Raw genomic sequence first — 16,505 nt, 5'->3', positions numbered from 1 at the left:
ACAAGTATATACGGCCGTAAGTTCGGCCAAGCCGTGCCCTCCACCATGGATTGCGTAGAAACTTCTACGAAAGACTGTCATCCATAATCGAATTACTTGGGTTGTGGTATCTTAAAACTTCTTAACATCGTTTTCTAAATTGTGAGTTAGTCCATACGTGGTATATATTAAACAAAAAAGTTATGTATAGGTAAGTCTACAAATAATTACGAATCGACGTGGAAATTGAAATATGCGGGTCGCTTATATGGGGGCTATACAGAATTATGAACTTGATATGGACCAATTTTTGTGTGATTCGGGATCGATTTATCTGAGGGTTATATATAACTATAGATCGATATGGACCTAGTTAGGCATGGTTGTTAACGGCCATATACTAGCACAACCAAATCTCGGAATCGGTTTATATGGGGGCTATATATGATTATGGACTGATATGGACCACTTTTGGCATGGCTGTTAAATATCATATACTACCATCACGTACCAAATTTAATTTCATTTCATTTCATTCCAGATCGGATGAATTTTGCTTCTCCAAAAGGAACAGGAGGTCAAATTTGGGGTTTATATGGGGGCTATATATAATTATGGACTGATATGAACCAATTCCTGCATGGTTGGTGGATACCATATACTAACATCCCGTACCTAATTTCAACCGTATCGGATGAATTGGTGCTTCCAAGGGGCTCCGGATTCTGTATCTGGGGATCGGTATATATGGGGCCTATATATAATTATTGACCGATTTAGGCCAATTTTTGCATGGGTGTTTGGGGCCATATATTAACACCACGTACCAAATATCAACTGAATCAGATGAATTTTGGTCTTCCAAGAGGATCCGGAGGTCAAATCTGCTGATCGGTTTATATGGGGGCTATATAAGATTATGGACCGATGTGGACCAATTTGTGATTGATCATTAGAGACCATTTACTGACACCATATACCAAATTTCAGCCGGATCGGATGAAATTTGCTTCTCTTAGAGGCTCCGCAAGCCAAATCGGGGGATCGTTTCATATGGGGGCTATGGTCATTAGAGACCATATACTAACACCATGTACCAAATTTCAGCCGGATCGGATGAAATTGGCTTCTCTTAGAGCAATCGCAAGCCAAATTTGGGGGTCCGTTTATATGGGGGCTATACGTAAAAGTGGACCGATATGGTCCATTTCAATACCACTCGACCTACATCAATAACAACTACTTGTGTTTCAAGTCGATAGCTTGTTTCGTTCGGAAGTTAGCGTGATTTCAACAGACGGACGGACATGCTCAGATCGACTCAGAATTTCACCACGACCCAGAATATATATACTTAGAGCAATATTTCGATGTGTTACAAACGGAATGACAAAGTTAATATACCCCCTTCCTATGGTGGAGGGTATAAAAAGGAATCAATAAAAAATATCTTTGTCCACGAATTTATTAAGGTTAAGTATTCTTTCACGCAAAACTGGATCTTACGCACGATATATCTTCAATATCTTTAAAGTATAGAACATATCATAGAAATAATAGCTTTCCTCCTGACCGAAATTCCCCTTTGTTGTAAAGCATTTTCTTTAAGAGCAAATAAACCCGAATTAAGGATACCACGGGAGCCACCATGGTGCAATGGTTAGCATGCCCGCTTTGCATACACAGGGTCATGGATTGCTTTTTCCCACAAGTTTCAGCGGTGTATTATCCCACCTCTGTAATGCTGGTGACATTTTTGAGTGTTTCAAAGCTTTTCTAAGTGGTTTCACTGGAATGTTGAACGCCGTACGGACTCGGCTATAAAAAGAAGGTCCCTTGACATTGAGCTTAATATAGAATCGGGTAGCACACAGTGATAAAAGAGAAGTTCACCACTGTGGTATCACAATGCACTGAATAGTCTAAGTGAGCCTGAAATATCGGGCTGCACCTATACTTAACCTAACCTTACCTAAGGACAAGTGTTGCAACGATTGTCTCTAATATTTGTTATTTGGTTTTAAAGAAATTGTTTGCCTCAAAAGAAAACGTTGTTTCTTTAAAATTTGATTCCCCAGAAAAGAAAACTGTTGTTGTTGTCTCCAAGAAACAGGAACATTTGTTCGACAGAATTAATAAGACCATTTTATCATTTTTCATAGGCTAATTCATTCATGTCAAGTGGCTTAATTTAATTTCAGGATATGTGGCTTTATTTCACATATCCTGAAATAAAATTTCGCTTCAAAGTAAAATACCTTTATTTTTATTTTTAGCGGGGAATCGGGAATGAATGAAATAATCCCGTTTATCAAAAAAACTTGCAAATGAAGTTTGCTTCGCTAATTAAGAAATTCTATATTGAGAAATATATATATATTTTTTTAAATATTTTATTTTTCAATGATATATAAAATATCATCAGCTATGCAAAGTTCACATTTTCATTTGCATAGCTCATTTAGTATGAACTACTAAATTACCTAGTCTATTGAAATGTAGTTGCATGTGGCACTCTCGACATTTTCATTTTTTAGGGGGGATCTAATGATTATCATTTCTGTTGACATCGATTATCGGGTCAGTCATGTATAGCTAAATGGCCTGAAATAAATTTTGATACGATTTTAATTGACTATTACCAAACATTAGAATTCCAATGTCAAATAGTGATGAACAAAATCCAAAATGTCGGTATTATTCGCGCTTTTATTTCACGTGTCATTAGTATCGAATTGCCATAAAAATATTAGTAAATCAACTATCGACAATTAATGGCTCATTAGAGATGGAAGATAAAAATATTTATTTGTGTTTCATAAGCCTGTTGGGGTTTGTCCTAAATAGCCTATCAATCGTCTGACTTTCATTATGAATTAATTAATGATGTTCCAATAATGACATAATCGCTGCTAATATATTTCATATGTTTTAGTATAGCAACACTATGGAAATTAATTCGAATGTAACATATGTATGTATCTCTTATGATATATAATTATTTTTGTCATGTTGAGTATTTTTATTAATATTGGAGACAAATTATTTTATATCTGGGCTTATAGTTGATTCCATTGCATGTAAATAAAATAAAGGATATTTTATATAACATTTCAGGAGTTTCGATAAAATGAATGAAATTTTGAATTTAAAAACAAAGCTAAATTTTCTAATTGTTGTATTGGTTCAACGAGGTGTAAATTAAATAATGTCTCCCACAGTAACTGCAAGATCACTTTCTTTAGGAAAATCATGTAATTTCATTCACTTAATTGATAATAAAAAAATATATGAGAAATAGGAACTTATCTCCACAATTAGCAGAAGCATATTTTCACGTTGCTTTAATCATTTCCATTTATATTCTTAGATCAATACTGATGATGAATTATTTGACTTACCTCCATTTCGTTCGTCGATTCTGGAACCATGTCTTCACTTGGGCATCAGTCATTTTTAAACCTCGCGCCAGAGCCGCTCTTTCCGCAGATGCCAAATATTTTTGCTTGTGAAACCGCTTTTCTAACTCGGCCACCTGGATGCGAGTGAATGAGGTGCGTGGCTTTTTTCGCTTGGGAGGTGTACGATTCTGATAGGGATGGCCAATACGTCGGGCAATAGGGAAAGCAGCTGTAATGGGAGAAGATGTTGGATAGACCATCAGAAAATGTTGCTCAACAACGAGCTTATTAACTCATTAAGAAAACAAAATGAATGTCCTAATAGCATTATCCTTTAATTGTTTGTCAAATGTTCGGGGGCGGTCCCATCGATTAAGTGAAACTATAAATTGTCCCATTTGCCCTTTTTCCTGTCTATGATAACCAGTAATTTCCGATCTGTACTTCCGGAAACGCACATTCACTCACACACACACTCGCTCGTGCACAAATTACCTGTCAATGATTACGGGGATGTAGACAAGTGTTTGAAGCAGATATGAATGAAAGTAAACGACCACAGGAAGTTTCTAAATGGCAAAGGCATTAAGGTAACCAGGACTTCGAGGATAAACGTACACAGCCCTAATTGCTGGCCACTTTAATCGATGTCGGCATTAGTTTTGAGTGTTGGTGTACCTGCTGCTGTGAAATCAATTAGACAGTTTTCCTATTGCCTTAGGTCGGTCCAAGTTTCTAATTGAAACCCTGGCCGAAGCCATAGACTCACAGTCGTTTTCGTTTCATTGTCCTTTAGGAATTCAAGCAAGTCAGCTATACTCTTATTTGGTACCAATAAGAAAACACGCGACAATTTATTTTTCATTACGATAATGTGGCTGTTGTTGTTGCTATTGCAGTGGCTATTTGCTAGGCCGTAGCGGCCACATTTACTCTGACTATCAATCCCTCCATGGTGTTGACTCATATTATTGGTGACAAAAAGAAGTTATATCGCGTTAAGTGAAATGAATGACAGGCTGCTCAATTGCTGGATAGCTGGATGGCTGGCTGGCTGTCTGAATGACCCAGTCTGATGTTGGACATGCTAATGTGGCAGCAGAGCAGAGCACAGCCACCAACAACATCAGCATATCCCTTACATATTGAACCATTGAAGTTGGCCAACAGCGTTTGTTGCAGCGACGGTTGTTGGCTTTATTGATTGACTGACTGACTGACTGGCTTGGTTGACTCTTCTTCTGATTTCTGGCTTTGTGATTGTGAGACTGTAGACTGTAGGGACAGCAAAGACGACGAACCTTTTAAAATTCTTTTAGGTCGTCGTCGTTCAAATTGGACGTCTGTCTCTCTGTTTGAGCAATGTCATTATAAATATTTTTGGTTGGCCTTTATTAGGTGCGATAAGAAATGCAAGTCAATGACGTTCTTCTCTTTATTGCCCCTTAATGTTCCTTATAGGGGAGTTGTAACAATTGAAGTTATAACCGTATCACAATCTACAACCTTAAAAAAAATCGCTTCTGTAACATATACCCCAAACACATTTTGTTTCAAATATATATAGGTTTGATCCAAACAAAATATTTTTTGTATTATTCAAACATATTATGTTTCACCTTACACGGGTAGAAAAAAAAATTTAAAAAAAAATGTAAGGCGCCAATTGATTACTTTCATTCTTTTACTTGCAGCATACTCTCTAGTTCTCTCTTTCTAAACACATACTATATGTTTATAGGCTATTTCTAAATTAATACATGTTTGCATCCAAGCATATTATATTTACAAACATTTTATGTCCCAAACATAATATGTTGTAACATATTAACATGTTATGCTAGTTTATGAACATTGTATGCTTGCACTTATAAATAATGCGTTAAAAAATTTGAGTCCCAAACATATAATTTTTACATCCACACATATGAAAAACAATCTTTTTCGTCTGTGTACAAACCAAGCTAAGTCGAGCAGAGAATTTCGGTATATGACATTTGTATCAGAAACCATAAAAAAATTGATCCATACTAAAATTGTGCACTGGTAATTCTCATTACACCATCACACATATTGCACCTTTATATGAAACAAAGGTGATATTCATATATGAAAATCGAAAACTTTTGCATTTTTATGCATTCGTATTTTAAGGTCAAACCAAATATTTGCTTATCACAATATTTTTTTCAGTCTACTATCTTGTTATTGTTATATACTAGATTGGCCATGTATTTGACAAAAGCCAAAACAAAAAAAAAAAAAGAATTAGTCCACAAGTCGACTTAATAGTTGGATAATTTTCCGACAACGGTTCCTCCTCCAACGAATGATTTTTATGACAACACAAACTTCGTTTGCCACAATTTTTGAGAGATAAGAATAGAGTACCAATTTCAAAAACTCCAATGATCCATTAGCAGTAGCTCTTCACAAACAGTCTTCTTCCATTCGTTTTCAAAAATATTCCATAATTAATAAAATTTTAAAATTTTCATATGTAGCTGCTCCGAGTATCCAGCACACGTTCAATGCTTGGGTACCTTAGGGCCCAGACTTCTTTGCCGTTTTTTGTTTTTCAATGCTGGTGGGGTAGTGTTTTGTCGCCAGCTTATCTTAATAGCTTCGCCGAAGTACAATAATTGGCGCCTCCGCGGAAATGTTCATTATATGACCAACAATACGCTCTTTGGCATATTAGGTGCTGCTGTCCAGCTAAGGTGTCCATATTGTCATCGATGCCTTTTTGTCGTCGCTGTTGCTGCCAAGTTAGCTTGGCCCATTGAGGGTTTTAGTGGAGGCGAGTCAATTTCATTTTTGAGTCTGGACGAGTCATGCGACTGTAAAGTGGCTGTTTAAACGATACATTGACATGGAGCAATTAATTATGAAAGCGTTGTAGGGACACAAAGTGAATGCAGTCGCCGATAGTGATAATGAAACATTTCAGTTTTGTTTTACTTTAAGAAAGGAAACCCATTTAAAATTCATTTGAACGATGGCTTTACCATAGAATCTAACTCACTGCAAGGAATGAGAGGTCAAGAAAAATGAATCAGAATTTAAAGAGAATAAAATTTGTCTTAATGTGGAAGGATTTCAAAAATGAGCATCATCCAATTGCAGAAGATTCAATTGACACCCTTGTTGGAATGAAATTAAAAGAAGGTTTTTGCTAAGACAATTTTTTGACATTGCCACGCTTTGTAAAAAAAAAACAAATAATACCCGGATATAAGGCATTTTCACCATTTTAAGGAGGTTTCCCTTAACTTTTTTGTATTTCCATTAAATTGGATGGGCAAAATAGACCACAATAACTTTACTCATTCAAATTTCGAAGAACATCATGTACACTTCCTTACATCATCATTCAATGTTTAGTCATAGCCAAGCTCCATCATTTCCTTCTAAAGAATCCAGAAATTTTCTAAAAATAAAAACTTCATTTACATGGTCCCCGTTTAGTCTCGTAAATACCTGGGCACGAATATTTTGGCATAAATATTTCATATTTATTATTCATGTTAAAAGCTTTTTCCATTACTTGGCTTATGGTTTATAACCTCAGTCGGCAGCAGCAATAACAAGGATGCACACCTTTGGGGGGCCACGGCACGTTTTATCCCTCACAAACCCCGCACATAGAAAGTTTTTCTTTGAAAGTCGTAAAACATCCCTTTGGTATATTTTACAAGAAATTATGCCCACCATCCTTCCAAAAAAAAAAAGGAAGAAAGCACAGCTTTAGAGAGGATTTTTAGGATAAGTGGCTGAGCATGTGAAATGCTTTGCCAATGAATTCTCTAAAACCTTGGCGAACATTATCATCATGTGTGTGGTTTCTGGAGAAACCCCAACGATATTCATACACTGCTAAAGCTTAAAACATTCCTGTCGTATGTCTTCCGACAAAGGACGAGACAGAGGGGGAGCATTCAAAGGACTAGCAATATGAACCCTTTCTGGATTCTATTCATGATTTGATCTGTGTGTTCCCGTATGTACCCTAAAAGGATAAATGGTGGCTCTAAATTGGTTTTCACATTGAAACTGATATTTTACATATGCAGCCCCCACTCGTTTTCACCCACCCCTCCAATTTGCGGCCAAGGGGGCTGGGGGTATTTGAAAGTGTGTCAATGATATTGATTTTCAGGTTTCCATTTCGCTGTATCATGCATTATTGATATCGGTATTGGGCCATTTCTCGTATTGGTAGATGTTGGAATCCCTTAATAAACCAACATGATTTGCCAGTTTAACACTTTTTTACGATCTAAGTTTTGGAAGGATGCCATTAAATATTCAAATGCCAATTACGCACGTGGGTAAGTAAGGGATGCTATTTGTGTAACAGGCTCATAAAATGAAATATCCATTTTGGAAAAGGTTAACTATTGACGTACGAATCACAAACGAAAACATATCGCTTTCTAAATGGATTTCACTCTGGAAAATAGTAATAGTGGTGAAATTCGTGGAAAAATTAAAAACTACACTGAAAACAAAAAATTGACCTAATATGGAAGATTATGCAACTTAATTTTTAGGACTCGAAATTTACGCAATGTTAAGGACAAAATTCTTTAAAATAATGAGATTTTAATTAAAAGAAAGTTTATAATCCTTGCTTCAAAAATAGTTTTCATTACATTTAGGACACAAATCTTGAAATGTTGCGTCCCTCGGTTGATGTTGTAGATCTTTGAAGTAAGGCAAACGTTCCTTAAAATAGAGAAAAACATTTTAATTTAAAGAAATCGTCTTTAACTCAACTGACATATTGAATTTTTAAATTTAAGATAAAAATGCTTCAAATTAGGCTAAGAATTATTTTAAGGATTTGCAACTTTGGTTTAAAGTTTTTTTTTTTAGCATTAAGAAAACAGTTTTTACTTTGAAGTACTTGGCATAATTTGGATTTTGAAACTGGGATTTGTTTGTACATGAATACCTTTATTAATATATAGCAAACAGAGAATAAAAATGCGATGAATGAGATCTGTATTCAATTTTAATTTTATCGATCCTAGATTTAAAGCCAGGGAGCTCCCTAAAAAATGTCTTTATCTTAAAAAAGCCGCATCTTTGGATCGGGATCAATACGAAAATCCTTAAAGGAAGGTCAAAATCTTTGGATCCAAGTAAACTTTTTTTTGAGTGTACGTAGAAAAAAATATTAATGACGTTTTTAATTTTTCGTTTTGTTTTGGGAGCTATAGTGGTATAATGGTTAGTATGTCCGCCTTGTCACACTCAAAAGTTTTACAGCGGTGGATTATCCGCTCTAACGTCAGTCTTGGTGACATTTCCGAGTGCTACATAGATTATTTAAGTGGTTTCACTACAATGGTGAAGGACGTTCGGGCTCGGCTATTAAAAGGAATTTTCTTGTCATTGAGCTAAACATACACTGAAAAAAAGCATGCCCGGTTCCAAAGATTTTGTCTTTACTTTAAAAATTTTGGTATTGATTCCGAGCCAAAGAAGCGGAGAATACAAGTAAGGATACTTTTAAAACAAATTTCTCTTTTAAATTTGGGTTTTGTGTACTTGCTTCTGGGAGCAAATTTTAAATTTTTCGCTTTTTCAGTTTTGTTTCTTCATACGCCATCAAAGTCCTTTAAAAACGAGTTAACGACAACTTTATTTTCAAAATTAAGACTCGACTTCCAGTAGAAATTATGCTTTGTTTCAAATAAAAAACGTCTTTAAAATGAAGTGTTAGGTTAGGTTAGGTTAGGTTATGTGGCAGCCCGATGTATCAGGCTCACTTAGACTATTCAGTCCATTGTGATACCACAGTGGTGAACTTCTCTCTTATCACTGAGTGCTGCCCGATTCCATGTTAAGCTCAATGACAAGGGACCTCCTTTTTATAGCCGAGTCCGAACGGCGTTCCACATTCCAGTGAAACCACTTAGAGAAGCTTTGAAACCCTCAGAAATGTCACCTGCATTACTGAGGTGGGATAATCCACCGCTGAAAAACTTTTTGGTGTTAGGTCGTAGCAGGAATCGAACCCACGACCTTGTGTATGCAAGGCGGGCATGCTAACCATTGCACCACGGTGGCTGAAGTGTTGAAAAACATGTCCTATATTTGAACGATTTTTTGCTTTGTAGTCAAGATGCAAAAAGACAACAAATTTAAAGACAATTTCATTAAATTTAAAGAATTTTTCTAAATTATTAAAGTCAAGTTGACCTTAGCCCAAACATTTTTTCTTTAATGTTATGGTACCCATTTTTAAGTGAAATCACTTAATTATAACGACAATATGACTTCATTGAAAAGTTTATCGACTTTTGGACAAGGAAAATAACTTTATTTTAGAGAAATGCGTATTCTTTGCTAAGCAAAATTTGCATTCGTATTTTAAAGAAATGAAATCTTTGACCTCACGACAATATTTTTTTCGGTGTAGTTAGAATCGGACAACATTCACTGTGGTATCAAAATGGACTGAATAGTCGGGCTGCCACTATACCTAACCTAACATAGTTTTTCTTTACAATTTTTGTAAAATTATATAAAAATGTTTTTACAAATCTATAAAATCCCTTTTCGACTAGAAAAGACGTGGTGCATACCGACTCCGATGAAAAAAGTTATATAGATTTATATACTTTTGGATCCAAATTGGATAGGCAAATGGGTTTTGGGTTATATGCAAAAGACAATGGAACTTTACCTATGTTGAAAATAAAATTTAAATTGAAGAATGAACAAATTATAATTTTGAAAATTGATGCCCAAAATGAACTAGTCTAATGATAAAATTTACTTGTTTTGGAGCTCAAAATTGCACAATTTTTTAGGTCCATACAAAATCAAGATGGACGCATTTGTGGTAAAATCTAAAAATTTTAATAAATTATGAACTATTTTGTGGGTAACACAAAATCAAAAACAAGTTTACATGCATCCAAAGATTTTTACCTTCCCTTAAGGATTTTGGTATTGATGCTGTCATAGGGTCATTTTTTTGAGACCGATGTAGCTTGAAATATAGGATCAAGAAAATTAAAATTAGGATGCAGGTCTCAAATTTTCATTCTCTTTTCAATTTACGCACAAACAAATGTCATTTTAAAAAATCTAAAATATAAGAGATACTTCAAAACAAAAAATGTTTTCTTATTTCCAAAAATACTTTGAACCAAAGATACAAAATCCTAAAAACAAGTCTTAGCCTATATTTGAAGCGTTTTTATCTTAAATCGAAAGATTCGGTACTTCAGTTGATTTAAGGACAATTTCATTAAATCAAAAAGATTGCCCTTTACTTTAAGTAAAAAATTGCCTTAGTCCAAAGACATACGACTTTAACGAAAGGACCCAAATTTGCAAAATTTGTGTTCTAAATTTAATAAATACAAATTTTTGAAACATGAACTAAAAATAGTTCAATTAACTTTAGTGCCCTGAATGCTTCTCTGTTTTTTTATTATAAGTACTTTATTTGAAATTTAATTCTTTTGGTAAATTTTGGTATATTATGTGAAAACTCCCTAAACATCATCATTGTACTCGTACCACCTACGTGTAAAAATATTCTCATCTGTGAATTAGCTCATAAATCATTTGCTATAAAATATGTTTTATGTCAAAACCTAAATAAAATACGCAGGCATAGTTAAAAATCGTCAAGGCGCCACCTTATCATACAATTGAGCACAAAAAAACCTATCGTTAGTTTTAAAGACGTTATTATTGACACAACCAATACAAAGTCCACAATATTGGTGGCAGTTGCATATGACCAACACGACGAAAAAGCATAAACAAAAATTGAAAAATATAGAATGATAAGGCGAAAAACGAAAAATCATAGCCCTTAAAGAGTAGACGTCGGCGACAACAGTGATGCAAACCACACACCGCTCCAAAGCTACTCTTCAGTACACCCAGAGAAGGAATATGATCACCTCAACCATGTTTCTAGAGCAAAATGTTATTTTTGGACGGAGAACATGTAACATGTTTGCGGCAACCATGTTATTTTCTCAAAAAGCATATGTCTGACTTCGGCAACCATGTATATGTTTGCCGAGAAAACACAATTTTTGCGGCAAAAATGTTCCATGGTCACCGTCCAAAAATAACATTTTGCTCTCGAAACATGGTTGAGGTGATCATATTCCTTCTCTGCGTGTACCATCCATTTGTATTGTAATCATCGATGCAGCTTTGGATGGCTATTCTTTCTGTTTCTTTATTGGGTAAACACACATTTTACACCGTTTCAAAATACTTCTAAAAATATAAAATATTTCATTTATTTTTATTAAAATGTCTTTATTATTAAAGGAATGTTTTCTTAATATGGAATACTAAAATCTTTCTGGTGTAATAACATTTCTCATTAAATTAATAGTTTTTTTCGAGTGTACAAGAGATTAATGTAATATATTGTGCTGAGAAAAAAAAATCGCTTGCTTTAGTTGTAAAAAAAAATCAAAATATTTCAATTTCCTTTTTTGTTTATGTGGATTGAAATGGTGTAGCACAATCACTCTCACAAACTGTGGAATTTCATTTGAATAAGAAGCTCTTGGTGTTGATTTCAAAGACATGTTTAATAAAACGAAATTAAAAGCTTCCAAACATAAGCATTAACTCAACATTGACATATATGTCCGTCTGTCCAACGGTTGACGTTCTCATTGAAAGTAGGACTGAAAATGTTGGCTAAATGATAAATTTGCCACAGTCACGGCATCAATGCGTCCGTATCAAAAGGTAGGCAAATGTCATCTTCTGGGGATGGAGAGGACCGCCCGGATGGTAATTAATTCGGTATACAGGTTGAAAATTAAAAAGTCATGTTAATCACATCATTAAAATAGTCGAGCGAAACCAAAACAAAAACACAAAGATGCTACATCCAAGGCTTGCTGTGTGTTGTACCCTTGCCCCATATGTAAATTCTGGTTTATTTCTTCAATTTCCAATTGACTTCAATCGAATCCGCAGCGCAGCAAGTGTGAGTCTAAATGTGTGTGGTGTGCCCTGCCAACACTCGAATGTTCCTACTACAGTGTTTGAGGAACTTCAGGACAGGTTGCCACCTAAACTTTCGTCGTTGCGGTAAAAACGTTTGATGGCTGGACGTTTTTTTAATCCTATTGCCTCTCAATGATCGATTTTTGTTTTCATCTTCCTTTAATGGTATTAATATGTGCCTCTTTTTACAATGAATGATACGGAGTTGGTAGTGGTTATGTCGATATGTTCAATAAATCCCTCATTTTATCATCACCATCGTGGGGGTCATAAATTGACATGTGTGAGTTTTTGTGCAATGTGATCTGCCGAATGTCAATGTGTTTCTCTACCATTTTAGCTTACGTGAAAATAAATCATTATAAAGTAAGGAATACAGCGGAAGTCAGCATTGCCGATTTTTTATTTATTCGGTTGCTTCATACATAGTCATATAATAAAAAAGGGTTCTTTACAAATATAGGGTGGTTGACATGTAATGCAACAAAGTAAAACGTTATATCTTTCAATTTTTTTAATGTTATTCAAAAGTAAAAAATATCGGAAATAACATCAAACTTTAGAATCAGTTTAGATGTGTTACGATTGACTACATTTGACACAAATTATGACCTTCAAACGGTCTTGTCTGCCATTACACTCTACATGAAATTGGACTTTCGGCCATTCCCGGTGAAGCGCCGTCTTGAAATAATCGACACTTTGGTATTTTTAGTGCTAATCTTACTGTCCAAAATAATCCACACCCAGAAAAAAGGGGCTCTAATGTCAACTGAACTTTATTTTAGTTCATAAAGATTACTTGATTTTAGTCAAATTTTGCACAATATAACATTTACTCATATTTGAATAATTTTTTGCTAACTTTAATGATGTGAACTGAAAATCAGAAAAAAGTTGTATACAAATATAGTGCACAATTTTACTAAAAAATAAAATAGTTCACATTTTCCTAAAATGGCAGAAGTTTGCTTAAATTGAGTTCATAAGTCTCTGAAATGAGTAAATTTTACTAAAATTGTACCTGTCTCGAACTTCGTACAGCGCTAAAGACATTTTAACAATTTTTAAAACCAATTTTTTCTTCCAACATATGAAATTTTCTTAAACAACAGAAAAAAATTAATTATTTTTAAAAAATTTTCTTCAATTTGACAAAAAGTATTAACTTATTTGTAACATGTTGCACTTAGAAAACTATTTTAGTTAAGATTTTCTAAAATAAACCTATATTTTCTTCCAGGGTGGGGTCACTTTTTTTTGGGTGCAGGCGTGAAAGATGTTGGTGGCCATTTTACGGTAGAAATAAAGCGGCGATCCTCTTTTTTAAGTCATTCTTGGTTGATGCGTGTTGAGGGCTGAGTCCTGTTAGAATGTCCATGGTTTTCGCCCGAGAGTTTTCTCTGTCCAAGTTTTCAATCTGTCTTTGGAATATTTTTCCGACAATATTCGGTATTTAGTTTGGCCCTACAGTCGATGAAAACGAGCGGCGAGCAACAATTGGCCCACACCATTATCATCGGCGGCGCTTGAGGCCAATCGAATGCCCGCCTTGCATACATAGGGTCGTGAGTTCGAACTCAGCTTGGACCAAACACCAAAAAGTTTTTCAGCGGTGGATTATCTCACCTCTACAAAACTGTATTTCTAAGTATTTCAAGCTTCTCTAAGTTGGTTTCAATGCAATGTGGAACTGCGTTCGGACTCGCCTATAAAAAGGAGGTCCCTTGTCATTGACCTTAACATAGAATCGGGCAGCACTCATTGATAAGAGAGAAGTTCACCACTGTGGTATCACAATGGACTGAATAGTCTGAGTGAGCCTGATACATCGGGCTGCCACCTAACCTAACCTATACTTGAACTGTCACTGGAATAACATAGATATGTCATTTGTCGTACGAGCAGTTTAGAAATGATAGAATGACTCTTTGGGATTTTTGTCACAATTATTTTTGTAATAAACGACCTAATAAGGTTCTGATTTCGGTCGGTCAGTACCAGCAACCGATTAGTCCATCGATCTTTGCATTAGGTCTTTGAAGAGAATAATTCCCCTTCAAATGTTATGCAAATTTTCACTTGCCTACTGGCATGCATTGTCATTGGGAGTCATCCTTTGGATTGAAGCCTTGGAGTGAATGAGAAGGAATAACTGCAAGGAAGGATACAATTTGCATCTCTTCATATGGTAGCCAGAATGGGCATGTAACACTTCTGGGCGGTTTTAGTATCACCATTGTGGGCTTTAAAATTAAGCCGAGATTGTGCTCTGAAAGCGAACATGTTTTCGTACTTTAGTTGAACATTGTGGACCACATCGTCATTGACATCAGCCGGAATGGCAAAGGATTACCACCATACCCCCCAAAAACATTGAGAGATCCTTTTGAGTGGTTTAGCCACCAGCAATTGGGGATTTGTATGATGCCAATGTCTGCTGTTGTTGCTGTTGGTGGTGGTGTTTTGTTTTTACGCTTGCGCATGACATGCCGATAGGCTTGTTAGCTTAAAAGACTTCTGTGATCAGACTTATTAGCCAACAAGTCATCTGGGGCATGTGTGTGTGTGTGTGTTTTCGGCATGCATCATTTCGCTCGGGTATTAAGAAGCAGTTTCGGGCAGGCAATTGCAATCATTTTTGTAGCACAACTTTTGTGTTTTTGTTTTTATTGTATTTCATTCTTGTGGGGATGCTTCAAAATTTACTTTGTAATGATTTTCAAGACAGGAGGTAGGAGTAGTAAGTTCTTATATGTTTTTTTAAAAGAAAAGTTCCATATAAGTTTATCAGTAAAAGGGGGGCTTATGGAGAGTTAGCAGTTTAATGTTTTCATAAAAAACATCATCATCATCATCATCTCATTGAGAAGGAACATCCTTTATGGTGAATATCTTCGCAATAGAAGTCTTAAAATAGTCAAAATTTAGCTTATACGAATTGAGTGGCTTAAACAGCACTAAAAACAAAAACACCTTTCATTATTACACCGTCCTCTTACTTTTGAGGAAATTTTTCTTGAGGACTTCAACACATTGCAAGCCAATGATGTTTGTTCTGGTGAAGAACAAATTCTGGCTTTTCAATTTTATTGGGTGCGTGTTTTGTGGCAATCATGTGGATGCTTTTGTAAGGAACTTTAAAGAGCGGCACTCAATGTGGAGCTGGCTACTGTAACACATCACTATATTCTTCTAGGTACAATGGTCCACACTTATCCTGTACTCGAAGCAACTACGTATCCATGGCAAGTAAATTGCGAGTATCAGGCCGCCCTTGGCAATTGGCTAGCAGTATTATTGACGAACCATACCATGATGGCAAACAGTAGCCAGTTTGGGCACACTTTCAGACTTCTTGCATGTATGGTATGTTCCACACTTAGGTAAGTTCCATACTCCATTCCATTCACTGGAAACCATTGATGATGTTCATGTTGTTTGTGGCACACGTTGCACGTGATTTCTTTGAAAGCAACTCTCGCTCTTTGCGAGCTATGGAAGTTTCCATCTAATTTATCTCATTTTGGTGGCCGGGTAACACAGATGCTGTATGGTGGTGGAGATGGTGTTGGGGTACTTGACGTTTGTTTTTTTTTAATGTCTCTGTCACATTAGCGTAATTAAATGGGAGAGGAAGTTTTAAATTGCAGCTTCCATGTTACTTTTGGCGAGATTAGTAATTTGTGCAAAAATTGCATTGTATCCCCCATTCGCTCGAGAAGATTATTTATGTATTGGTTCTTTTGTAATTGGAGCATCAAAGTGTCCATGACCAAGTGACATTTGGAAATGACAACGTATCCACGTTGTGCACTCGTTGTCATTCATATGAATAAACTTCCGATGACTGCATGGTATTGCAGGAATGTATCAATAGATAATTGAAATTTTGTCTTTAGTTTTGTTGGATGCACTACACAGAAAAACATCCATTGCATTAGCTATTATATAAGTCCTGACTTTCATATTTGGCAAATTCATATTTTATATATTCTTTTTTTTCAAAATTGGAAAATGTCGACCCATTTTCGCTATTATAAAATTTTGAAAAACTAGATTGTTATATTTTTTTTAATTTTAAATATTCGACATTCGGTGGAATTCTACCAA

At 35.3% G+C, this 16,505-nt stretch overlaps 1 protein-coding gene across 1 annotated transcript in view; it reads right to left on the bottom strand.

Moving 5' to 3' along the window:
* The window catches only part of C15 (homeobox protein C15), a 46,697-nt gene that overhangs the window by 17,552 nt on the left and 12,640 nt on the right, over positions 1-16,505 (bottom strand). Inside the window, exon 3 of the mRNA XM_075297510.1 lies at positions 3,381-3,609. Coding sequence (XP_075153625.1) covers positions 3,381-3,609 — 229 coding nt within the window. The remainder of the gene's footprint in view (positions 1-3,380; positions 3,610-16,505) is intronic.

Source organism: Haematobia irritans, chromosome 1, assembly GCF_050003625.1.
Source record: "Haematobia irritans isolate KBUSLIRL chromosome 1, ASM5000362v1, whole genome shotgun sequence".
Classification (NCBI taxonomy): domain Eukaryota; kingdom Metazoa; phylum Arthropoda; class Insecta; order Diptera; family Muscidae; genus Haematobia; species Haematobia irritans.
Note: the sequence above shows the minus strand (reverse complement) of the source record. Positions and strands in the feature narration are given on the sequence as shown.